Below are 26,249 nucleotides of genomic sequence, written 5' to 3' on the forward strand. Positions count from 1 at the left end.
AATGCTCTCGCCGGGGTGGGAGCTGTTTTCCTCTGTGGGTTTCACGTTCAGGTGTTCTTCCCACTAGATCTCACCTCTCCCCTGAAACACACTCCAGGGAAAGTTGCTTTTCTTTCTTCGTGATCCAGCTAAAGAACTTGGACCATGTGCCCATCTCTGACCCAATCTCTGAAAGGCCAGGAGCTTGGAAGGCTCTCATTGGCCAGGTCTGGATGACGTGCCCAGCCTGAAGCTGATGATAGATAGTTCAGGTCCACAGAAGAGCAAGGGCTGAGAAAAGTATGTAATGGTGTTGCCAGAGGCTAATCAGAGTACTGTAGGCCAGAGGTGGTTAAAAACAGTAGCCAACTCCTGGAGGCCAAGGTTAGGTGGCTTGCTGAGCATTACACAGGGATGGAGCCCAGATGTTAACCTCAAGCTGGTTGGCTCTGAAGCCGCCGCCAAGGCTTCCCACGCTTTGCTGCAGTTTCCCCCTCCCTTACAGCCTGCCAGGCTGGGTTTCTAACTGCGACTTGGCCCAACCACACCTTGGACCCTAACCATGGTTTGAACTTGGTGCCAAAATCCCGTGCATGTGCAAACCAAGGTCTCTGCGCATGCGCAGGACCTGAAGCTCCGTGGCCCCAAAACTGACCCCAGACCTGAACTTCACTGAAGAGAAAGATGTTTTCTGCCACACAGCTGCACCCAAGCTCATTTACAAGGTGAAAGTTCCCTTCGTTTACAAATGACTCAACACCTGGATCTCCAAATATGGACATGGGAAGGACCAGGGTGTTGGATTTCAGGCGCCAGTCCCACCCCCTGAGGACTGGAGAGCACAAAAGCTCCAAGCTCCCATGGGGCTGGGAGCTCCTGGTCTTTCTGCTGCTAGGCCCCAAGTTGCTCCTTCTTCGTACAAACAACAAATTTTCACTCTCTGTTTCCCTTGCAACTGGTGGTGTGGCATCCGTCTTATTTCGGTTGGCTAATAAGACAGGACAAAAACTCTCGTTTGATTACAGTTCCAAAGGCCTTGCCACTCCAGCTACTCAGCAGAGACTCTCAGCTGCAGCTACACGTTAGAGTCACAGTAGGAACAGTTAAAAAGTATGATGCCTGGCCGCAGACAAAGTAAGGAGTGTCTCTGGGTGTCTGAGGGTACGGCATGGGCATCGGAAATTTCTCAAAAGCTCCCCAGGTAATTATACTGTGCAGCCAAAGTCAAGAACCAGTGAATCAGAATTACCCTTCACCTCCCCACTCAATGTGTTGGGCACTCAATGTCAGAAGTCTTGATCACTGTCACTAAAGAAAGGCTCACATCCCAATGTGGGTAACCTTGTGGATAATTAGGAGGTGCCTGAAAGAAGGGGCTTGGGATCAGAAGACGGGGCTTGGGATCAGAAGACGTGGGATGTGACCTTATGTAAGCCCAGTAACTGGTCTGGCCTAGATGGTACATATGTAAAGGGACCTGAAGCCAGCTCTGAGTGGAAGGCAGGAGCTCTCATTTGCAGCCAGTGTGAAGCTGGGCCAATGGGTTGGCTCCCCTTTCTCACCTTGAGCATCCTTTGCTACCACATGTAAGTTATTTTAGCAATTGCCTAGTTGGCAATGCACGCTGAGAGTGAGAAGCATTTATGGCCTCAGGCAAGCAGTCTCTTCCCGTCCGCTGGCTGAGGAAGCCCAGCCAGGACTGCAGGGCAGAAGCTGGCTTGCACACTAACACATCCTGCAGCCAGGCTGCTCCCAGGGCTCCTGGCCACCAGACACCCTTCCCGCTTTTAAAATAAGAGAAAGACTCCAAATGTAGCCATTGATGGTACATTCTCCTTTTGCTATAATTGTTGTCTTGTGCTGTTGAGTCAGTTCTGACTCATGGCGACACCATGTGTGACAGAATAGAACTGCTCCATAAGGTTTTCCTGGCTGTCATCTTTACAGAAGCAGATAACCAAGCCTTTTTTCCATGGTGCCGCTGGGTGGGTTTGAACCGCCAACCTTTTAGTTAGCAATTGAGCACAAACTGTTGGTGCCACCTCCCCTATAATTAGACACAGGCAATAGAAAGTAGTGACTGGCTATGTCTACTACTGATCTAATCCTTCTCCTCCTTATCTCCACCTGTTGCTCTATAACTGCTTGGAACCATTGCTATTGCAGAAAGGGAACCACCACTGAGTGCCCTACAAATGTCAGGCACTGTGCTAAGCATTTCAAACAGACATTTCTAAAGAGGAGCAAACAGGCTCTGAGAGGCCTAGTGACTTACCCAAGGTCACATGAGAACAAACTCCTGGCACAGATCCCAAATCCTCAGCTGTCCTGAAGCCAAAGTCCTCGTGCTTGGCCCAGTTAGACAGCAATAGTTTCTTAGCAGCCCATGATTCTGCTCTCATTTCCCCTGCCCTTCCCATTATTTTCAGAGTCTGTTTTGCTTTATTCGCTAGACATGTTCACTTTTAGTGTCCTGCTTGTCTCTGTGACACAAACCACAAAACGACAGCCTCAAACCCACACCAGAACCCCTCTCGGGGCTTCCCACCAAGTCTCATTTTCTTTCCAACAGACTACATATCCACCAGTCCACTCAGGTTTTCAGCAAGATCCTTTATTTATCTTCTGTTCCCCAACCAGGTCACATCAGTACAGGTAGCCAGGTACCTTTGTGAGTTGTTGGTTTGTAAACGCGGAAAAGTCAGTACGTGTAGAAATCATGCACCTCATTGATTCTTTAACAAGATACTAGTGAGTAGAAGACTTCAGGTATGTTGGAAATTTCTGCCTTTTCCTGCAATCTCATCACTGAAAAATATCTGTGTATAAATTTTACTCAAATTTAGACTTTTTTTTGCACACTTGCTAGTAAAATAACTACCTGGTCCGTTTCAGACTGTGTCTACTTCCCAGTTGTTCCTCAGAGAAGCTGCTGGTTTCTGGTCGGATACAAACACTGGACATGTATATGTGACATGCTGTCTATTACATGCCGCCCTTGGCTTTATGAGATGGACCATAATACATCATTCAAAAAAGCCGTCGCTAGTAGGCTTTCTTTCACACGTGGTACTCTAGGCTTTCACACATGGGCTAACAGGAGGCTGGCAAACTGGCTCCTTTGGGCCTTTTCCTTTGGGAGACAGCTGTACGTCCTTCATAGATCAAAAAGCCAGCAAAATGACCTTACTTTGTTATAACCTTGGCCCTTTGGACGTGGAGGTCTTCCCAGTGTCCTCCCTAACACAAGCTGGCTGAGGTCACAGTCACTCGGCACACCCCCTGTGCAATGGCGAAGACACAGGGCCAACGTGTCCACCTCTGAGTCCAGCATTCAGACATTCGTATGTGGACAAGTAAATGGAAAATCATAGGAAATAAAATTCCAAACCAAAACAGACACTTTGGTCAGCGCTAAGATTCCAGTTTTGCCAGAGAAAGGCCTTCCCAGAATTTCACTGGATGAGTGATGTCTTATCCCACCACAGCGCCTATCAGCCAACCTGGTGGCCTTAAAGTTCATCCCTGTTGACTCAAAACAGCTACACCGGGGAAGTTTCTGAGCCAGTTTGGCAGTAGGGCGTCTGTAGGCAGTGAGGTAAGCAAATCACCCTTTCTGCGGCTGGCCCGTCGGAGCCCCCTGGCTCTCAGGGACGCCAGCCTCAGCTTTGTAGGAAAGTTAATGTTTACAAAAAAGCCTCCAGTCCCACCAGCCGAGATGCTCTTTGCTGTCATGGGCCTGCCACTGTCTGGGGCGAGATAAGGATGGTGACCATCTCACCAGGCCCTGAAGCTGTGTGCTACCTCTGCCTGTGTTTGGCAGCTCTCCACCCTGCTAATGAGGCTAGCTGAGAGCTGAGATTGCAGACTTGTCCCTGCCTGTGGCAGCTGGACAGTCCCCTGTATGCCTGGGACAGCAGCAGAGGCCATATTCTCCAGCTCTCTGGTCTGTAGTTTTTTTTTGTTTTTTAAGATGACCACAAGAAATTTTACATTATTACATTCAGACAAATAACCGTTTGATGACTCTATTTCAGAGCCCAGAGAAACAAGGTAGCAACAGAACACAGACTACTCTAGTCACAAAGTCAGAAGATGCGCAGTTAGGCCAGAAAGGAACCCCAGAAGCAAATGATGGGAAGGAAGAAAAAAAAAAAATCTAAGGAAATACAAGCTGAAAAATTTCCATTTACAATAACCAGAAAAAGAGGGACCCGATTCGGTAGAAAATGCCAAGTAAGAGCTTTCTGTGGAGGCAAATTTCTGAACCTGGGCGGGGCCTGGACTGGACCACTGTCTGCCCAGGCTGGGCCTCGGCCCCTCACCAACTCCAGCACAGGACTTGTTCTCATCGTCCTGGAGCAAAGATGAAGTCAAGGGCCTGCCGTTCGGCTGCTGCGACGTTTGGGTGCCACAAATCCACCATGAAAACCACCCGAGGGCCATCCTCCGCTGAGCCTGTGGTGGGCAAGAGAGGAGAGATTCAAACTGCCCCGGAACCCAGGGACCACAGGTTACCTGCAGGGCAGGAGCTGGGCCTGTCCCTCCACCAACTGCAAGGTCGCCCTCCTTCTGATCCTGGATGTTAGCTAGCATGACTTTGTGAGGTCCTGAGCTCACTGGACTCGTGAACCGGGAAGCAGACACTCACCTTCGTGGAACGCCGTGTGTAGGAAAGAATCATCAAAGAGGAGGCAGCGGCCTTCCGCCCAGCACTGGGGCTCGCCCCCCACCACGAGCTCACAGCCACTTGGCGTTTTCAGACCTTTGGAGTGGGGCGGGGGGAAGAACAGAAAAAAGAGAGTGAAGAAAGGCAGGATTCAGGGATAGCTCAAATAAGGGGGTGTTCTGCTTTGGTGAGAGCTTTTGACTTCCAAAATACCCCACCTTCTGCCTCTCTCCTCTGGTGCCCATTTTGGGGTGGGGGTAGTTCAGTCAGGCAACTACTGTGGAGCAGCCAGCTCCTCACAATGCTTCTTGGTAAAACCCACTCACTGGCCTAGTCTGTTCTGGGCGGTGGACTCCGCTAGAATCTAAAGACATGGGCCACAGCTTGCGCTACACTTCTGAGCCTCCTGAACTCAGCTGAGGGACCCTGGAGATGGAGGGAGGCCAGGTTCAGAATCCCGCCAATAACCGTGTTCATTACGTCCAGCTTCTAGGGCCATCCTTGTTGCTGCTGTTAGTTGTCATCGAGTCGATTCCAACTCATGGCTACTCCACGTGTGTAGAACAGAACTGCTCCGTAGGGTTTTCAAGGCTGTGGCCTTCCAGGAGTAGATCACCAGACCTGTCTTCCCAGGCGCTTCTGGGTGGGATTGAACTGCCAACCTTTCATCTAGTAGTTGAGTGCTTAGCCATTTATTTGTGCCACCCGGGGCTATCCTAGTTGAGGTTAAACACATAGTGCTCTCCCCTGGGGGTTTCAATCTTTAAATCCATTTTGAGGCCTGAGAATGGCATGTTCGGCCTCATTCTGGGAAACTGGAGAACACCCCAAGGAAATGTCTGAGGAAACCAGACTGACCCCTTCATCAGGAGCCACAGGCTCCTAATGCAAACGGCATTCCCAAGCTAGGGTGGCACGACCAGGAAAGGAGGGCCCTGTTGGAACGCTGCTGAGTGGGGGCTTTCTCGTCCCACTGCTCATCCGAGGGTCTGTCTGGAGAGACACTTGGTTCCGTCACTACTCTGACATCCGTGCATGAAGGCACCACCACATTCGCCCCATCCCACATGTCAGGAAGAGCTGAGCCAGCAGGAAGAGGGGTCAGGGCAGTGGCGTCAGCTGTCTCAGTAACTCACTGTGACAACGGTGACCCTGAGTGAGCTGGCATCCCCGCTCTGATTTAATGCCCCTGATTTATGACAAAAATCAAACATCTTTCTCTGTAAAAGCCAGAGTATGTTACTGTACTCTTTGAACCAGAAATGGATGGTGCCAGGAAGCGTACGGAGTAATCATTCAGGGAGGCCACATGGAGTAGTGGGAAGGACGGGGCTTGGGGTCCTTACATGCTATGTGACCTTGGGTGTCACGCAACCTCTGTAACTATGGCCTGCCATCTATAAAAGGGAGACATTAGCATACTTACCTTCCAAAGCTGCTACGCAACCAAGGATGATCGCTACCAATGATCGAAGACTTCCTGTGCACAGGTTTTGTGCTAAATAAACCCTTTATAGATGACACTTCCCCTCCTTTCCATAAGATGAGCCTGAGATCTAGAGAAGCTAAGTGGCCAGCCAGGAGTTATTATTTAGTTGTTACTGGAGCAGAGATTTGGACCCAAGTCTGTCTGTCTCCAAAAAATAGGCTCTTATAAAACTGGATACGATATAAATGCTAGTTACTCCATTAGCAGCAGTGGTAGTGAAGTGAGTGCTGACTTTCTTGTAGTTAATATATTTCAACCATCAGTAGTCACATTTTGTTAAAAGGCTGGCACTCTCCCCTGTGACTCTAAAACCAAGATTTCCCGACACTGTTAACAGCTGCAGGTGGGGGTTAGGGTTGTAAAGGAGTTCAGGCGGCCGCTCCCTGGCCCAGGCAGAGGCCACATTTGCTTTTCGTGTGTGCCCTCGCTGGCCTGTTCAGGTGGAGAAGGCTATTAGGGGTAGGTAGTTCTCCGCAGGCACAGTCCACCCCAGGGTTTCACAAAGACGCTTCCCTTCCTCTGGGCTACTAAATGATTCATTACCACGCTCCACGGTACAACAGAAAAACGGCCTTGGCCTGTGGTGTGACAGCCTCCGGCTTCCTGTCTTGCACCTCCCCCCTTCATTCCGCTCAGACTTCAGTGGCACGGGGCTCTGTCTATTACCCACCAACTGGCCTAGTTGGCGGGAACGATCAGTACTTCTCCAGAGAGAGCATTCGGGTGGCTCTTGGGGACAGAGACAGGCCCCACGTGTAGCCTCGGCCTGTTCCCTAGCCCCAGCCTTGTTGCTTTGTCTCCCCCCATCCTGAAGGGGGCAGGGAGAAGGGTGGGGAAAGGGCTCTGGCCACCAGTGGCCGCGACAGGGGGCTGGCGGTCAGCACTCAGGGTGGGCAGGTGAGTATGACCTGATCCACTGGCAGTGCCCAGATAGACTGCCCAGAAATCTGACAAGGTAAGCAAAAGAGGAAAACCAGAGCCTCACTGCTTATCTAGAATTGGCTAAAAACACACATGGGTTTCCTGAGGGCTGGCCATTTGGACAGGTTCCTGCCTCGGCAATAGCATCTGCCTAGTTAGCTTGAGAGGGTCTGGGTGGCTTTTACTCATTTTCTGGAGGTTTGTGGCAGTGCAGTTGGAACACCCCAGCCCTATACACAATGCTGGGTAAGGGGTGCTCCCAGAGCTGTCCACGGTTCAGCACAGAGCTGGGACTGGGTCACGACACCTTTAGTGGTAGCTGGTAGTAGGGCTCAGCAAGCAGGTACTGAACAAGAAGGCTGACTACATGAAGCAGCAGTGGCTGGGGTTTCAGTCGTCCAGAGGGATAATTCTATCAATCACAACTCAGAAGGAAGGCAGAGAGAGAGGAGAAAGGCTTGGCACTGGGAGAGCGTGGTTCTGAAAGTGCAGGCACCTTCTCCACCTTCAGGCAGGTCACCAGCTGGCAGAGGTGTGGCTGCCAGGTCGACAGCAGGCTTACTCTGCTTCTGACCTCAGTCTCTGGACGCCCTCTTCTGTCCATACAAGGTCACGAGAATCTAACATATTTGTTTCCTTCCTAAATAAATCAAACCACCTGCCGTGAGCTGATTCTGACTTATGGTGACCCCATAAGTGTTAGAGTAGAACTGTGCACCACTGGGTTTCCAATGGCTGATTTTTCAGAAGCAGATCACCCGGCTTTTCTTCTGAGGTGCCTCTGGGTGGACTTGAACCTCCAAACTTTTGGTTAGCAGCTGGGTGTTAACCGTCTGTACCACCCAGGGACTCTGTTTCCCTCCTAGATTGATATTAATGTGAGTATGATAGTGTAAAGAAGGAAATGCTGAGAAAACCCAACCATGGAGCTCACCTTGGCCATGGGGAACTAGTCACGCCCCAGGGGACATCTTCCAAGAAGGTTTCTTGCTGTCCATGGGAACATGGATGACCCACTTTTTCTGGCGGCAAGTAAACAGCTGGGCCCAGAAGGGGACGGAAGGCCCTATCCACTGCTATGGAAACCCTGGTGGCGTAGTGGTTAAGAGCTACAGCTGCTAACCAAACGGTTGGCAGTTCCAATCTACCAGGTGCTCCTTGGAAACTCAATGGGGCAGTTTTACTCTACAGAGTTGCTGTAAGCTGGAATCGAATCGATGGCAGTGGGTTTATCCACTGGTGTAATGGTTTTGACACTGTATTTGTCAAAACCCACAGGCCTGGACAACACACAGAGTGACCCTGGTGGAAACTAGGGACTTTAGTAAATAACAATGTGTCAGTACTGCTTCATCCCTTGTAGCAAACGTAGCACCCAAATGCAACATTTTCATATCAGGGAAAACTGGGTGGGGGCGGGGGGAGGGTATAGGGGAACTCTTTGTACTATTTGCTTCATTTTTATGTAAACCTAAAACTGTTCTAAAAAATATAGTCTAGTAATTAAAAAAAAAAGAGTATGTGTGGGCATGTTTTACACACACACACACGCATGTACACATGTACCACAGACATTACATAGGAAGCAAACACCAAGTTTCCTTGCTACCTTGCTTCCAGCCCTTCCTACTCAACCCACCTGCCTGAAATTCTCCAACCTCAGTCGCTCTTCCCTATCTGATATCCTTAAGCTTTAAAAAAAAAAAAAAAAAAAGGAAAACCTTTAAAAAGAAAGGCACTGCTCCCATTGCCCAAAGCCTCAATCCCTAAACCTGGCATTTGAGGCCTTCTGGGGTTTGCTCCCACCCTACCTGTCCCACCTGTGTACACCCCTCCTCTTGGAGACTCTTCAGCAGCCAGACATCTGGACAAGGCTCCCCCAGTCCCTGAGGGGAACCCCCTCCTCTGCACCACCCTGGTGGGCCCTGTTTGTCCTTTAGGGTCATGGCCCCACCCCAGGTTCTCAGACCACCCCATCCGTAGGCCTCGCTTCCTCTGAGCTCTCAGAGGGCGCCTTGGTGCCTTGCAGGGTGGCTTCATTCCTCACCACCATCTCATGACGTTGCTAGGTGCCATCGAGTGGGTTCTGACTCATAGCGACCCTATATGTACAACAGAACAAAACATTGCCTGGTCCCACGCCATCTCAATTGTTGCTATGCTTGAGCCCACTGTTGCAGCCACTAAATCAATCCATCTCATTGAGGGTCTTCCTCTTTTTCGCTGACCCTCTACTTTATCAAGCATGATATCCTTCTCCAGGAACTGGTCCCTCCTGATAACATGTCTAAGTATGTGAGACGAAGTCTCACCATCCTTGCTGCTAAGGACCATTCTGGTTGCACTTCTTCCAAGACAGATTTACTCCTTCTTTTGGCAGTCCATGGTATGGTCAATATTCTCTGCCAACACCACAATTCAAAGGCATCAATTCTTCTTCAGACTCCTTATTCATCACCCAGCTTTCTCAGGCACCTAAGGCGACTGATCAGGCACACCGTAGTGTGACATCTTTGCTTTTTAACACTCTAAAGAGGTCCTTTGCAGCAGATTTGCCCAATGCAATGCGTTGTCCGATTTGACTGCTGCTTCCATGGCTGTTGTTGATTGTGGATCCAAGTAAAATGAAATCCTTGACAACTTCAGTATTTTCTGTTCATCACGTTGTTGCTTATTAGTCCAGTTGTAGAGGATTTTCGTTTTCTTTATGTTTAGGTGTGATCCATACTGAAGGCTGGGGTCTTTGATCTTCATCAATAAGTGTTTCAAGTCCTCTTCAGCAAGCAAGGTTGTGTCATCTGCATAATGCAGGTTCTTAATGGGTCTTCCTCCAATCCTGATGCCCTGTTCTTCATATAATCCTGCTTCTCTCATTATTTGCTCAGGATACAGATTGAATTAGGGTGAAAGGACACAACCCTGACGCACACCTTTCCTAACTTTAAACCATGCAATATCTCCTCGTTCAGGTTCCCCATAAGCACAATTAAGTGTTCTGGGATTCCCATTCTGTGCCACGTTATCCATAATTTGTTATGATCCACACAGTAGAATGCCTTTGCATAGTCAATAAAACACAGATAAGTATCTTTCTGGTATTCTCTGCTTCCAGCCAGGATCCATCTGACATCAGCAATAATTCTCGTTTCACATCCTTTTCTGAATCCGGCTTGAATTTCTGGCAGTTCCCTGTCAATGTACTGCTGTAACAGTTTTTGAATTATCTTCAGCAAAATTTTACTTGTGTGTGATATTAATGATACTGTTCAATAACTTCTGCATTCTGTTGGATCACCTTTCTTGGGAATGGTTGGCAAGGCAGCTATCTTTCGAATTTCTTGGCATAGACGAGTGAGCACCTCCAGTGCTGTATCCGTTTGCTGAAACATCTCAATTGGTATTCCATCAATTCCTGGAGCCTTGTTTTTCACCAATGCCTTCAGTGCAGCTTGGACTTCTTCCTTCAGTATCACTGGTTCTTGATCATATGCTACGTCCTGAAATGGCTGAACACTGACCAATTCTTTTTGAGACACCGTGTATATTCCTTCCATCTTCTTTTGATGTTTCTTCCACCGTTCAATACTTCGCTCATAGAATCCTTCAAAATTGCAACTCAAGGCTTGAATTTTTCTTCAGTTCTTTCGGCTTGAGAAATGCCAAGCATGTTCTTCCCTTTTGGTTTTCCATCTCCAGGTCTTTGCACATTGCAGTATATTACTTTGTTTTTTCAAGCCGCCCTTTGAAATCTTCTGTTCAGCTCTTTTATTTCATCATTTCTTCCATTTGCTTTAGCTACTCTACATTGAAGAGCAAGTTTCAGAGTCTCTCCTGTTATCTGTTTTGGTCTTTTCTGTCTTTTTAATGACCTCTTGCTTCCTTTGTGTATGATGTCCTTGATGTCATCCCACAACTCATCTGGTCTTCAGTCATTAGTGTTCAATATGTCAGATCTGTTCTTGAGATGGTCTCCAAATTTAGATGGGATATACTCAAGGCCATATTTTGGTTCCTGTGGACTTGTTTTTCTTCAGCTTCAACTTGAGCTTGCATATGAGCAATGGATGGTCTGCTCTGCAGTAGGCCCCTGGCCTCGTGCTGACTAATGATATTGAGCTTTTCTATCGTCTCGTTCCATAGATGTAGTTGGTTTGATTCCTGTGTTTTCCATCCAGTGAGGTCCACGTGTATGGTCACTGTTCATGATGTTGAAAAAAGGTATTTGCAAGAATAAGTGTTTGGTCTTGTAAAATTCTATCATGGGATCTCCAGCGTTGTTTCTATCACCAAGACCATATTTTCCAACTACTTTTCTTCTTCTTTGTTGTCAGCTTTCACATTCCAATCACCAGTAGTTATCAATGCATCTCAAACAGAGGGGCTGCCTCTGTTTCAGAGTGAGGAAGGAAGAGCACAAAGAGGCACTTACAACGTAGAGCAGAAAGAGGGGCTCACCACATAAAGAGTCCCTTTAATTGCCTTCAACCTGCCAAGTGCTTTGCACATATTCTAAGACCTTCCAAACAGTTTTAAAGGAAGGTATCATGACCTTCACCTCACAGAGGAAAAAACAGAGGCTCAGAGAAGTTCAAGGATCTGCCCAAGGTCACTCAGTAAATGGGGCCAGGATTTGAGCCCAGATCTGTTTGCCTCCAAAGCCTGTTCATTTTCCACTCTTTCTGGAGGGAAGAGATCGTGTCTTACGGACAATCTGTCACACTGTCGAACACAGTAATTTGATCATGACAGCTACTAGAAAACTACTAAGAAAAAAAAAAATTTTTTTTTTTTTTTTTTATACTAGAAAACTACTAGCTACCATTTATTGACTGCCTGTCAGGTGTCAGGTGCTCGGCCAAGTAGCCATATAGATGTGACTTCATTGTTTAGTCCTCTCAGTGATTCTGTGAGGTAAGTACTATATTCCCATTTTACAGGTGAGGAAGCTGGAGGCACAGAGCAGCTCAGACACTGGCTCAAAGTCACTGCTGACCAGTAACCCAGGCACATCCGCCAGAGCCTTTACTCGTGAAACACCCAGCATGTCACCTGCTCTTTTCACTTTTTTTTTTTTTTTAAGCTGTAGAGCTATCTGTTCAAACCACCTCTTGCTTAGAATTCCCACAAAGAAAAGCAGAGAAGCAGAGCTGCTCTGGGGGGAGGGGGGAGGAGGACCTGGGATACTCAGTTCAGGCTCAGCCCTGGCAGCCCAAAGGCTCCTCTGAAGAACATAATTATGAACCTCCAACTCATATACAGGACACCTCTTTCCTCTCTTCCTTCCTCACTCTGAGAGACAAGCAGTGCCTCCAACTTCCTAAAGCTGGACTTTGCTGAGGAGCTCAGCACAATCCTCTCATCGCGGATGCTGGCCCGTGATGCCATCGTCCCGGTAAGCATCCCTTCATCAGGATGCACCAGGATGGGATGTTCTGGTGAATGAATATCCTATTTCCCTGAGCTGTTTTTAAGCTTATCTTTATTAAAACTAGCTCTATCTTCTCGCCTTCCAGGCAGGAGACTCTCAGGTTCGATTCCCAGCCAACACACCTCATACGCAACCAGCATCATCTGTCAGTGGAGACGTGCATGTTGCTGTGATGCTGAACGGGTTTCAGCAAAGCTTGCAGACTAAGTCAGACTAGGAAGAAAGGCCTGGGAATCAACATCTGAAAATCAGCCAGTGAAAACCTTGTGGATCACAACAGTCTGATCTGCAACCAATCATGGGGATGGTGCAGGGCCAGGCAGCATTTTGTTCTACTGTGCGTGGGGTCGCCATGAGTCAGGGGCTACAACGGCAGCCAACAACAACAAGACGCTCCATACCTGGTACTTGTAAGTAACTGATTTACATCATACATTATCTTATTAGAGAATGAATTTTTTTTTTCCCCCTCCATTTCCCAAATGTGAAAACTGCTCCTCAGGGAGGTGAAATGACTTGGCCAAGGAAACCCAGCCGGCTCCTGGTGCAGCTGGGATGCCAACAGAGGCAGTCTGACTCCAGACCCTTTTCTCAAAACCACTGCCACACAAGCAATACATGTTACCCATTTTTCCTAGAATATGAATAAAACACTTCACACCAAGCGTCATTTCATCCTTGATGACTGAGAAGGCACTTAAGTACCTCTGACAGCCTCAGGGATGCCATTATGAACCTCAGTGGTCATTAGCAAATTCTTCGGCTCTAATGCCACACAGTCCAATATGGTAGCTATTTAAATTAAATAAATTAAATAAATTAAATTAAAAATTCAGTTCCTCAGTTGCACTAGCTACAGATCAGGCATTCAACGGTCCTACGTGGCTCCTGACTACTGTAGTGGATAATGCATGCATATAACATTTCCATCATTGCAGAAAGTTCTGTTGGGTAGAGCTCCTGTCAGAAACTACTGGCACCAGTTGCCATCAAGTCGATTCCAACTCATGGCGACCCCATGTGTGTCAGAGTAGAACTGCGCTCCCTGGGGTTTTCGATGGCCGACTTTTTGGAAGTAGATCACCAGGCCTTTCTTCCGAGGCACCTCTGGGTGCACTCGAACCTCCAACCTTTGGGTTAGCAACCAAGAGAGTTAACTGTTTGTACCACCCGGGGACTCCCGTCAGAAATTACGATGGGTTTATACGGGTCCCAAGTTTCTTTTGTGACTCAATTTCTGCTGTCAAAGTCATTAACATGTTAGTCATCAAGTTTTGATAAAAGCACAGGAAGGATGTGAAACAGCACCACTCTGGCTACTGGAGCTTTCGTGCTACTGGATTCTCCTCAATCCGAATGGGCTGTACTTACTAGGGTGCACCCCAGGAGACCCGTCCCTGCAACCTACCTAAGTGGCAGCGTATGCGGATGTTGGTAGGTCCATAGTGCTCCGTTATCACAGCCCCAGGACTCAGCACAGAGATGCACGCGTTCCCAAAAACATTGTTCCCGATACAGGTCCGAAGGCTTCCGAGCAAGCGGTACGTCCGTGGGCACTTCCTGCAGTTCCTGGGGACGCAAACCCCCTGATTGACCAAGTAAAAGGTGAACCACTCCCCGCTGGGGGTGCTGTTCATTTTCCATCCTTGTGGCAGGCTGCAGTTTGAGAAGGCTTTGTAGAGGGTCTCAAACTCGCACAAGATGGTCTGGAAGTTCCGCTCCAGCAGCTCCACGTCATGTTTCTGGGCATCCCGGGAGAAATACGGCGTGGTGGGGAGGTCAGGCAGGAAGAAGACCTCGGGCTTCTGGATGGAGGGCCGGCTGTTGAGGTAGCGGCCCTGCTCGCGGATGCCCTTGTGGATACGGCCCATGCCGGACCAGGAGTAGCGCTTGGCGTACTCCTGCAGGTTGTGGTAGAGCTTCTGGTTGAGGCCCTCGTTGTGGGTACAGCGCACGCACTCGGGCGACTGGCAGTACACGTACCCGTTCTGCAGCCCGTTGGCATCTGCGCCCTGCATGAGGGAGTTGACGGAGACGTAGGGCCGAGGCTGTTCCCTGCCCACGTGGTAGCAGTACCACACAAACAGGACCAGCAGGCAGGCCACGGTCACCACAGCGGTGGTGTCGCAGTCCCGCACGGACTGGATGCCGGTGGCGATGCAGTCCCTCAGGCCGTCCAGCGACCAGCTCCAGGCCACCAGCCACTGGAGCGACATCTCGGGGGCGTTGTTCTTGGGGTGTGAAGCAGGATCAGTCAGTCAGCCCTCCAGGGCCCCTGGGGTGCCCACACCATGCAGGTTAGCACGGGGGGGAAGGGGTGGTTGGGGCAGGGGGAGGCATAGCCGCCACTGTTCCTCCGGTCCTGCCAGGGGTGGCATTGACGAGCGACAAGGCTGTCTGGGCACCACTCCACTCCTGGCAAAAGTCACTGCAGTGGGCTAGAAGAGCTATAGTAGCAAGTGTGGCTGGTCATTGTGAAATGATTTTTCAAGAAGTCCAAACCTGGAATAAAACAGCATAAATGTTACTCCTGGAACAGTCAGCTGCAATGTCAAGTCCTTGAACATTCTGTAAGGTTCTTGTTGGCAGAGACCACGCTTCTCAATTTTGTATCGTTTCTCCCATTTTACTACCACCCCCCACTTCCCCAAAGGTCAGCAGTGTTCACTCTGCATCAAGTACGGTTTGATAATTACAGCAGTCCTCTCTACCTTGGGCCATCCCTAGGAGGAGCTACTATCCCCATTTTACAGATGATGAAACTGAGGCTCAGAGAGGCCATCGAACTCACCCAAGTTCAATCAGTCAGGCCAGAGACACAAAGTCCATCTGACTTCCAAGCCTGTGTCTGTCCATTTTGCTGGACTGTTTCATAAAAAAAAATTAAAAAAAAAAAAACAAAACCTATTGCCATTGTGTTGATTCTGACTCATGGCCACCCTATGTGTTACACAGTAGGAGAACACCATAGGGTGCTCTTGGCTGTAATCTTTACAGAAGCGAATCACCAGGCCTTTCTTCCACAGCACCACTGAAACAACAACAAAAAAAAACCAAACCCATTGCCGTTTAGTCAATTCAGACTCATAGCGACCCTGTAGGATGGAGGAGAACTGCCCCATAGAGTTTCCAAGGAGCACATGGTAGATTCAAACTGCTGACCTTTTGGTTAGCAGACATGGCTCTTAACTGCTACGCCACCAGGGTTTCCACAGTGAGTGAGTTCAAGTCACCAACCATTACATTAGCAGTTGCTCACCAACTGTTCGTGTCTCATAGGGACCTTTGTTTTTTTGTAGTAGGTATTTAATAAATGTCTATTCTCCTTAAATCTCTGTACTTTTTATTAAAGTGAAATCTAGATTCAAAGCATCTTAAAAACGGCAAAAGGATTAAAAAAAAGCCTGTAAGCTGCGTGCTCTGCATTTTATCTTCTCCTCCCACAGCACTGTATCACTCTTCTTTCATCTCCTTTGCCCTCTGACAAGGCCCAGGTTTCTACCACACTGGAAAAGGACGTGAGCTCTCTGGGGTCCCATCAGTGGCAGCACAGGGCATTTTCTGGTCACTGCTTGGAGATTAACTACTGGTCTCCCCCATGGGGTTATAAAAGTGAAAGAGTGGGGTAGAATGGAAATATAAGCCCCTCCAGGCCTCTGGCTCTGCTTCTCACCACCAACAGCACAGTAACCTCAGTCTCCAAATAGACACAAATGCTTTGCCACTTACCTTGCCGATGGTTAAAGCCAGTGTCTAACACCCTGATTAGCCCAATATAACTATAAATATGGTCTAAGCCCAACTGTCAAGTTGCCTAAACCTATAAACCCCTGGCTCTGCTGGCTTCTGTTCCCCAAAACCCTGTGTCCGTCCTGCTTTTTCCAAACTGATGAGAACAGCCAGGTCTATGCCCCTAATACAAGTCTAACACATCCCCTCATGTGAGAGCCCATTAAATCAGAACATTCAGTTTGTGCTCTACCCTCTCTCTTCTCTCTCAGGAATATGGGAGGACAACTAAAAATGTGGGAAAAGGGTACCCTCCCCTTCCCTCAGGGACTAAATGTGGCCTGAAAATTCTTACAGTACGGTAAGAAGTTAGGAGCCCAAACTGCCGATGGGCCAGACTGAATATTAATTCCAACCCTGGGCAAGTCACTTCACCACTCTAAGTCTCAGTTTGCTCATCCGTAAAATGGGGTCAATGCTGATGCTGCTGGATGAAGATGAAACAATGACAGATGTCAAGCCCTCATGATTGTGTCATGGTATGCACTCATATGCACTCAATTTGAGCTGGTGACCACTCTGATGGACGGCGTTCCATCTTGCTTAGCCGGCGAACCAGAGCTGAGGCATAGTGGAAAGGTTATCTCAAAGCTAAGCATTCCAACAGCTAAAGGTAAATCTCAGACAGATTCTTTGTCCCCAGACTTGCTAAGCTGAAAATGAAAAGGCAACTTAAGGTGCTCATTAACTGGCTACTGGCTTCTTCCAAGTTGAGGCTGAATAAAGAACCATTTGGCCATAATGTTTAGCCGCTGGTGGCACAATGGCTAAGCACCTGGCTGGTAACCGAAAGTTTGGCAGTTCGAAGCCACCTAGCAGCTCCACGGGAGAAAAACCTGGTGATCTGCTCCCATAAAGATTACAGCCTAGTGGAAAAGGGGCAGTTCTACTATGTAACACATGGGGTCGCCATGAGTCAAAAATTGATTCAACAGCACCTAGCAAGTCAAAAACACACATGCTGAACATTCATGGCAATTTCTTATGTTTCCAGGAAAAATACAAGAGTGGGGAGGTTAGAAGAAAGCTAAAATTTTCTCACATGTTCTCACTTTTTTCTCAGATTCAGGGGAAGAGGGAAAGGCCGGGCTCCACTGGATGGAAACAGAGCCCCTCCACGGCCCTGGTTCCGTCCTGGTTCCTCTTTAGGAAAAGGAGAGGAAGCTGGGGGAAAGGTGTTTTGTTTGCAAGCTGGCTCCAACCTAGAACCCCAGGATTCCTGAAATTCAGTGTGAAGCTACTGTCTGTGAAATCACAGGCACTTTTCCTAAAAGGGGTTCCCCTGTCGCTGAGCTAAATCCCTAATTGGAACTTTTAAACTCAGTCTCTCAGGAGGAGAGGTTTTTCTTAAACCTTCTAAGAGCGTGATGGTGATAATTTAGCAAGCACCTGTTAAGTGTTAGGTCCCACCAGCCCTGCTAATCACTAAAAAAAAATCACTAGAGTCAATCAAAAGGCAGACATAGAAAATAGGGCAGATGATAACGAAATCTCTCCACTGGACATATCTGGGGTTTACCCCCTCCTCAGGGAAGTCATGTTCTGTAAAAAGCCAGCCTCGAACCCTCTCAAAGGCCGCCCTGTAAACAGTAGGCAGCCAAAGCTCCGGACCCTCCTCACAAGATCGTAAGCAGCACCTGGAGCTGAAGTTATTAGCACTTTTCCTACCCGTCAGTTACTTTCAGTCAAAGTATGCTGGCAGGGCCCCAAGCCCAGAGATGGATTTACAAGCTCACAGTTGAACTGTGACAGAAAAAGAAACCCTTACATTTGTAGGGGGATGGACAGTTTTTTAAGCACTGGCTCCAACATTCGACCCTCAGAGCCACCCAGTAACAAACCCTCCCCCGTCCCCCCGCCTCCCACCAGAGGCACTGATTTCTCTTCCCACAGCTCCCATATCAGTGACCACGGAAACTTCCAGCTTCCTTCACACATCTGCTCATTTTTATCTTTCATTTCTGTCCTCAGTAGGTATCTTAGTTATAGACGCTAGACACTAGAGCGCTGCTCTAACAGAAATACCATGAGTGGATAGCTTTAAAGAACAGAAATTTATTTTCTCACAGTTTACGAGGCTACAAGTCCAATTTCAGGGTGCCGGCTTAAGGGAAAGGCTTTGTCTCTCTGCTGGCTCTGGGGTAAGGTCCTTGTCTCTTCAGCTTCTGCTTCCTGGTTCCTTGGAGGCCTCCATGTGTCTTGGCATCTATCTTACCCCATCTCTCTCTCTGCTCACTTGTTTAATCTTTTTGTGTATATCAAAAAGACTGACTCAAGAGACACCCTAGAGTAATCCTGCCTCATTAACATAACAAAGACAACCCACTCCCAAATGGGATTATAACAAAAGACATAAACGTTAGGATGTACAACACATATTTTGGGGGGACAAACTTCAGTGAATAACATACCACCCTGTGGACACCCCAAATTCATGTCATTGCCATATGCAAAACACATTTGCCCCCATCACATCATCCCAAAAGTCGTAAATCAACTCCAAGTCCAAAATCTCATTTTCTGAAGTGTCTAAATCAAATAAAGACTTTAGGTGCAGTCTACCCTGGGGCAAAATTCCTCATCATCTGTGAACCTGTGAAATCTAGAATACAGGTTATCTGCTTCCAAAATTCAATGGCAGAACAGGTACAAGGCAGACATTTCCATTACAGATGGGAGAAACTGGAGAGAAAGAAGGGATAACAGGCACCAAGAAAGTAAAAAACCCAGCAGAACAATTGACATTAGTTCTCAAGGCTTGAAAATAACCCCCTGTTCTCTGAGACCTTCTGGGCAATGGCCCTGCCCTCCAGACTCTGGGTGTTGGCCATGGTCTCTGGATCTTGGGTGGAGGCCCCTCGCTTGACCCTGGGCTTCCTTCACCTCCACCTTCCAGGATCACTGGGATGGCAACTCTGCTCCCTTGGCTTTGGGTGGCCCCATTCTCCTAGTCCATCTGAGTGGGCATGGCAACCGTGCTTCCTCAGCTTTGGGTGGTGGTCCCACCCTCTGGCACACCTTAGCGGCACCCTCATACTCTGGAACCAAGTTAGTGAAGATCAGATGATCCCACTTTTTGAACCCTAGGAGGCTGTGGCCCTACTCTTTGAGATCCAGGAGACCGTGGCCCCACCCTCTGAGATCCAGGAGACCGTGGCACCACACATGGGAACTGAGAAGGCCCTGCTTCCTGTGCCCCTTCCAACAGTTCTGCTGATCTCGGAGCTGCTCCAGGGATGGTCCTTTTCTTTTCTTGGAGGACAACAGATGTAGCTCCTTTGGCCTGTTTCCTGCCTGTAGAATTCCAAGAAGCAGACAGCATTCTTTCCTTTTGTTTTTTCTCTGTCCCCTTCTTCTAAGCTGATGGCTTTTCTGTTGTGGTAGTTGGTTAGATCCACCAGTCACAGGCTTAACCTCTTTAACAAAAGACTGTGTAGCCACATCCTTGGTGAACATTCTAGGACATGCGTCCAAACTTGGAATATTATTTTTTTATTTTGCACGGTTCATTTTTAAGTCTATCTCCTTCCCCTTGCATTTTACTACAAGCAGCGAGGAGAAACCACGGTCCCCTTTAAGATCTCATTTAGAAATCTCCTCAGCCAGATATCCAAGTTCATCACGTAAAAGTTCTACCTTCCACCAAACATTCGAACATAATTCAGACAAGTTCTTTGCCACTGCATAGAAAGCATCGCCCTTCCTCCATTGTCCAATCTCACATGTTCATCATTTTCTTTTAAAGCCTCACCAGGAACATATTTAACATCCACATTTCCAGAAACATTCTATTCCAGGCACCATATGTATTTTCTAAGATGATAAGACTTTCTCTACAGCTCTTTTCACTTCCTTCTGAGCCCTCACCAAATTACCTTTGATGTCTGTAATACTACCAGCAGTCTCTTCAGGACAATCTAGGTTTTACTATTAGAAACCTTAAAACTCTTACAGCCTCTATCCATTACCCAATTCCAAGACCAATTCCACATTTTATGTATGTTAGAGCAGCCTGCCACTATTCTGGTACCAAATTCTGTCTTAGTTATCTAGTGCTGCTTTAACAGAAATCTATTTTCTCACAGTTTAGGAGGCTAGACGTTCAAATTCAGGGGACCAGCTCTAGGGGAAGGCTTTCTTTCTCTGTCAGCTCCAGAGGAAGGTCCTTGTCTCTTCAGCTTCTGCTTCCTTGGAGATCTCCATATGTCTTGGCATCTATCTTACCCCATCTCTGTCTCTGCCCACTTGTTTAATCTCTCTTACATCTCAAAAGAGATAGACTCATTATATACCCTACACTAACCCTGCCTTATTAACATAACAAAGACAACCCATTCCCTAAGGGGATTATAACCACAGACATAAAAACCAAAAAACCAAACCCACTGCCCTCAAGACGATTCAGACTCCCATAGCGACCCTAAAGGACACAGTAAAACCAACCTATAGGGTTTCCAAGGAGCGCCTGGTGGATTCAAAGTGCCGACCTTTTGGTTAGCAGCCGTAGCTCTTAAACACTATGCCACCAGGGTTTTCATCCACAGGCACAGAGGTTAGGATTTACAACAAATATTTTGGGGGGACATAATTCAATCCAGGAAACCCTGGTGGCATAGTAGTTAAGTGCTATGGCTGCTAACCAAAGGATTGGCAGTTCGAATCCACGAGGCGCTCCTTGGAAACTCTATAGGGCAGCTCTACTGTGTCCTATAGGGTCGCTATGAGTCAGAATCGACTCCACGGCACTGATTTGAATTCAATCCATAACGGTAGGGGTGCGGGCATTTCACTGCAGCCATGCACTTTAACAATATGCAGCACCAGATCTTAAATCCCTGTCTGCTTAGGGAATAGGGTCCAATTGTCTGCTTAGGGAATAGGGTCCAAATTCATGGCCAATTGGTGAGCATGTCCAATCAAATACAAGTTCTACCAGGTCACCCTAGAAGCCCCTCAAGAAGCAGGGCAGTGCTGGACAAAATGTGTGTGATGCATGTCTCCCTCTCTCCCCAGGAAGCAGAGAGCTGCCCTGGGACCATCCTTCCCCCGTGGGGACCTGGAGACCTTTCCTCCTCACTCTCTTTGCCAGCTTGTTGAGCACCCACCCACCCACCCTGCAGAGTGGGTAAGAGGGGAGGGCAGAGGATAGGTTAACACAGTTGGTGACCACCAGCAGTAAGGAGAAGAGGAAGATAGAAGGATGGAGAGGGGAGTATGGACAGGGAAAGTGGGCGACCAGCTAAAGATGAGGGAAAGAGAATTATGGTGAGTGATAACTCATGGGACAGGGAAGGAGGGTCGCCACGGGGAATACGGGAAGTGGGTGATGCTGAGGGTTGGGCGGAGGGAGAGAGGAAGCGAGGAAAGGTACCGAGGAGGAGGATGACGGGGTCGAGGGGAGCGTTACCTCGTGGGACAGGGAGAGGATCGCGATGGGGCAAAGCGGAGGAGGATGGGATGCAAGGAGGAGGGGGATGTCCGGCCCTGGCCGTGAGCACAGCCCAGGCGGCGGCGCTCAGCACGTAAGGCGCGCTCGGCGGCGGGGCCCCTGGCCGGTCCGGGATGCAGGGCGCCGGCGTCCCGGAGCATCCTCGGCGCGGCGTCGCCGAATGGGGAAGACGCGGCCCTGCAGCCGCCGGGCTCCGCCACCGCCTCGTCCGGCGCCGCCGCCTTCCCGCCCCGGCCACCACCGGAGCCGCCGCTTACCTGCGCCGGGTGCGCGGGAGACGGGGGCCGATGCAGGGGCCAGGGCGACGCGGTCGCCCGAGGGCGCGGACGCGCGGACGCCCCCTGCCCGCGCCGCGGAGCCACGGCCAGCCGCTGTCCGGCCCACGCCGCCGGAGCCGAGCCCGAGCCGGTGCGCCCGCCGGTGCCGACGCCGCGCTGCGCTCCGCGGGCCGCGGGGACCACAATTCCCACAATGCCGCGCGCGGCGCCGCCGCGGGGAGGGGACCCGCCTGCGGTGGGGGGTGGGGGCGGGAGCGCGACCCGCGTACCAGCTGTCGGCGTGCAGGTGATGGCCGGGAGGCTGGAGATGCGGTGCCAGCGCGGGAGGCTCGTGTCGGAGGGTCGGTGGCCCTGTGCACCAATACGCACTGCCCGCCCAGCCCCTGGGTGCGCGCAGGCGGGCGGCAGTGAATGCATCGAGTCCAGCAAGCGTTACTTCCTTCGCTCCGTTCTTTCTCCCTGGGTGCCTCTCTCTCTTCTCCCTCTCTTTGTCTCTCCTTTCCTCTGTCTCTGTCTCCGTCTCAGTTTCTCCCTCCTACATTCCCTCCCTTTTATTCTCTTTCACTTTCCCTCTCTCTTCCGCCCTCCCTCACTTCCTCTTTCCCCAGTGCCCTTCCTTCTTTATCTATTGAGTCAACATATACTTTTGAAGGCCTCTCAGAAACTTGGAATGAAATCTCAAATCAAACAGGATCCTTCGTCTCATGGCAAACTCATTCATTCAGTACAAATGATTCTTGGGCGACCTCTCTGTGCCTGGCCCTCGCTCTGCAGTGATGGGCAGCTCTCAAGTGGTTCCTGCCCTCAGAGAGTCACAGTCTGCCTAGAAGTAGACTACTCATATGAAGTAATCCCAGGTAGAAATACACAATTATTCGCTGGGCAGAGTGCTGCGAAGAGAAAGATAGGGTGGGGGAGTGTGTAACAGGGATCTAATCAGGTGGGAGACAAGGCCTTAGGGAGCCTCCCTGAGCTAAGGCTTGTGGGAGACAAACAATGGCCATGGGTGTGTTGGAAGACCCAAAGGAAACATACATGGGTGGGTTCTGGGAGCACAGAGTGGGATGGCCTGTCCCAGAATCCACCTGTCCTGTCCCAGAATTCACCTATCCCTGTCCCAGAGGGACAGGTGAATTCTGGGACAGGACAGGTGGATTCTAGGGTCACTATGAGTCCGAATCGACTCGACATCACTGGGTTTGGTTTTGTTTTTTTTTTTTGGTCTGTCCCAGAGCCACCTATACCATGTCCCAGAATCCACCTCATCCCTGACCTAGAACCCACTTCTACTGTGACCCAGAATTGACCTCATTTCTGCCCCCAAATCCACTTCTACTATGTCCCAGAATCCGTCTTGTGCCCGTCCCAGAACCCACCTCTAGCATGTCTGGGAATCTACCTTATCACTTTCCCAGAACTCACCTCTACCACAGCCCAGCCTCCACATCTACTGTGGCCCAGAATCTACCTTCTCCATTATTCCAGAATCCCTCTCTGCCATGTCCTGGAATCCACCTCATTCCTGTCCTCTCTTCCCTTTTCTCTACTTCAAAGGAGGAAGAACACTTTTTCTCTTCTTTTCTATTAAAGAAACCAAAACACACACGCTGAGAAACCATAAAATGCACTCCACTTTGCTCAAAGTGGGGGTAATGAACACAGACATCAGATTGAGAAACTTAAATAGGGTGTCTCTCTTCACTGTCAGCCTAAGAGTGATTGGGCCTGGGAAGATTGAGGAAAGGGTAGTCTATCTTACATTCAGATATTTCCTCAAATTTAGACTTCTCCAAAGGTCTAAATACGTTCAGCCATGGCACCACACTGACAGATTGAAAAAGAAATAAATTCTCTGTACAGTTATAAATGTGTGTTCCCTTCCTGGATCACCCTATCTGTGGTACATTATACACTGTCTGTAAATCCTGTAATTATCTTTGATCAGTGCAATTACATTGCACTCCATTTGTGAGTGAGCTTGTTAAGAGTATTTATTTGTCCAATGGCACTATTACCACATACACAATTCTGCTAACCCTGTTTACCATTAATGCATCTTCATTTTCTGGGAGTCTTAAAAAATGGAAAGGACCAGCACTTCTCCCAACCTCTGGGAGACCGCTGAGAGGTGAGCTCCCCTGGAAAATGGTATGCACGTCTTCCAAAGGGGGCTCTTGGGTGAAATCTCTAGATAAATCGTCACTGCATTGACGGAGGAGCTGAGCAGAGGGCCAAGTGCAATCTAAATTGCCTGCCTTCAACTTGACTTTCACAGCATCCTCCTCCTCTCACTGTCTTCTCTAGGGCAGTCATTCCCAACCCACTCTGGAGCCACACACCCTATCATTACGCCATCTCATGCACTCACGGGGGCCACCCAACTCCCTCCTCCTACAGATGGAGTCACCCTGGGCCCGGAGAGAAAACATGCCTCGCTCAATCAAGGTTACGGCAAGTCAGTGGAGAATGTGTAGAACCTGGAGAAAAATGCTGAATTGGTGCAGAAAAGAAAGTGGAATTGACAGGTCACTTTGGAGAGCAATTTGATAATATTTGTGAAAATAAACACAACAAAAAATGAGTATACGTTAAATGCCTTACGGGAGACGTGGGTTCAATTCACAGCCAGTGAACCTCAAGCACAGTCACCACTGTTTGTCAGTGGAGGCTTGTGTGTTGCTATGATGCTGAACAGATTTCAGAGGAGCTAACAGACTAAGACAGACCAGAAAGAAAGGCCTGGCAATCTACCACCAAAAAATCAGCCACTGAAAACCCTGTGGGTCACAATAGTTCTATCCCGTGGTGCACGGGGTCACCATGAGTGGGGGACTGCCACTCAGTGGCAGCTAACAACAAGAACAACAACAACAGCACCATATCTACTCTGGACAATAGTTGTGTTTTCATGTTATATAATGCCATTCAGCTATTAAAAAAGAGGAGCATGTCTATTAACAACATGGATAGATCTTCCAAACAGAAAATGGAGCAAAAACAGCAGAATTACACTTGGATGATTTCATCTACATCACACACACACGTAACACAAAACATTATTCCATAGTTTTTGTCGGAGTTGACCCAATGGCAATGGGTGTGGGTGTGTGTATACGGGTGTGGGTGTGTGTCTATTGGGAGCCCTGGTGGCGCAGTGGCTAAGCACAGGGTTGCTATCCAAAAGATCAGTGGTTCGAACCCACCAGCAGCTCTATGGAAGAAAGATGGCAGTCTGTTTCTGTAAAGATTACAGCCTTGGAAACCCTATGGAGCAGTTCTACTTTGTCCTGTAGGGTTGCTATGATTAGGAATCAACTCGACGGCAATGGGTTTGGTTTTATACACATATGAAAGGAGCCCTGGTGGCACAACAGCTAAGCACTTGCTTGGCTGGTAACTGAAAGGTTAGCGGTTTGAACCCCCACCCCCCACCCCTGTGGCTCTGCAGGAGAAAACCTGACAATCTGCTTCTGTAAAGATTACAACTTAGGAAACCCTATGGGGCAGTTCTACTCTGTCATATAGGGTCTCTGAGTCGGAATTGACTTGACAGCATACAACAATACCAAACCAAAAAACCAAACCCAGTGCCGTCGAGTCGATTCCGACTCATAGTGGCAATAACATACATATATTGATAGAAAAGCAGGGAAAAGGCACTAGAAGAAAACACTAATACATTTTCTTTTTTTAAACTTAAGATATTACAATGTTTGTAAATGCAAAGACTATCCTTCAAAGGAAGGACACCAAATCCCTAACAATGGTAACTTCAGGGGAGGCCAATAAAGAATGAGAATGGTGGACAAAGGTACTCCATTATTTTTCTGTAATGTTTTAATTCAGTTTGATTTAATGTTTTCAAAAGGATTTAAATGCTCATAGAACACAATGCAAAAAGGACAAATGGGTACTAGGACTACCTCTCTCCCTTCCTCTTCAACAACCTGATTCCCCTTCCCTAAAGGCAACCATTATAACAAATGTGTCATGCATCCTTCCAGGGATGCTACGCATTTGCAGATATACTGAAGTATTTTAACTTATAAAAAGGAAATATTAGTATATTATTTGTCATATAGATTTTTTTAATAAAGGAAAAATTTACAGTATAAAATTGTCTTTATAATGTAATTTAAATTAGTTAAAATGAAGAAATGCTCAACATCAGAAAATCTTTTTATAGAATTTATCACATTAACAAACTAAAGGGGAAGAGCCATATAATCATCTCAATAGATGAAGAA

At 48.4% G+C, this 26,249-nt stretch overlaps 1 protein-coding gene across 1 annotated transcript; it reads right to left on the reverse strand.

Annotated features, from left to right (window-relative positions):
• Positions 1-2,868: 2,868 nt before the first annotated feature.
• ASPHD2 (aspartate beta-hydroxylase domain containing 2) lies at positions 2,869-22,096 on the reverse strand. Its single transcript, XM_049866446.1, has 4 exons — positions 21,982-22,096; positions 13,895-14,988; positions 4,631-4,744; positions 2,869-4,437 (listed from the first exon to the last, which is right to left on the reverse strand). The coding sequence occupies exons 2-4, from the start codon at positions 14,700-14,702 to the stop codon at positions 4,328-4,330; spliced, it is 1,032 nt and encodes a 343-aa protein (XP_049722403.1). The 5' UTR covers positions 14,703-14,988; positions 21,982-22,096; the 3' UTR covers positions 2,869-4,327.
• Positions 22,097-26,249: the final 4,153 nt, after the last annotated feature.

The sequence above is a fragment of the Elephas maximus genome, chromosome 22 (genome assembly GCF_024166365.1).
Source record: "Elephas maximus indicus isolate mEleMax1 chromosome 22, mEleMax1 primary haplotype, whole genome shotgun sequence".
Taxonomy (NCBI): Eukaryota; Metazoa; Chordata; class Mammalia; order Proboscidea; family Elephantidae; genus Elephas; species Elephas maximus.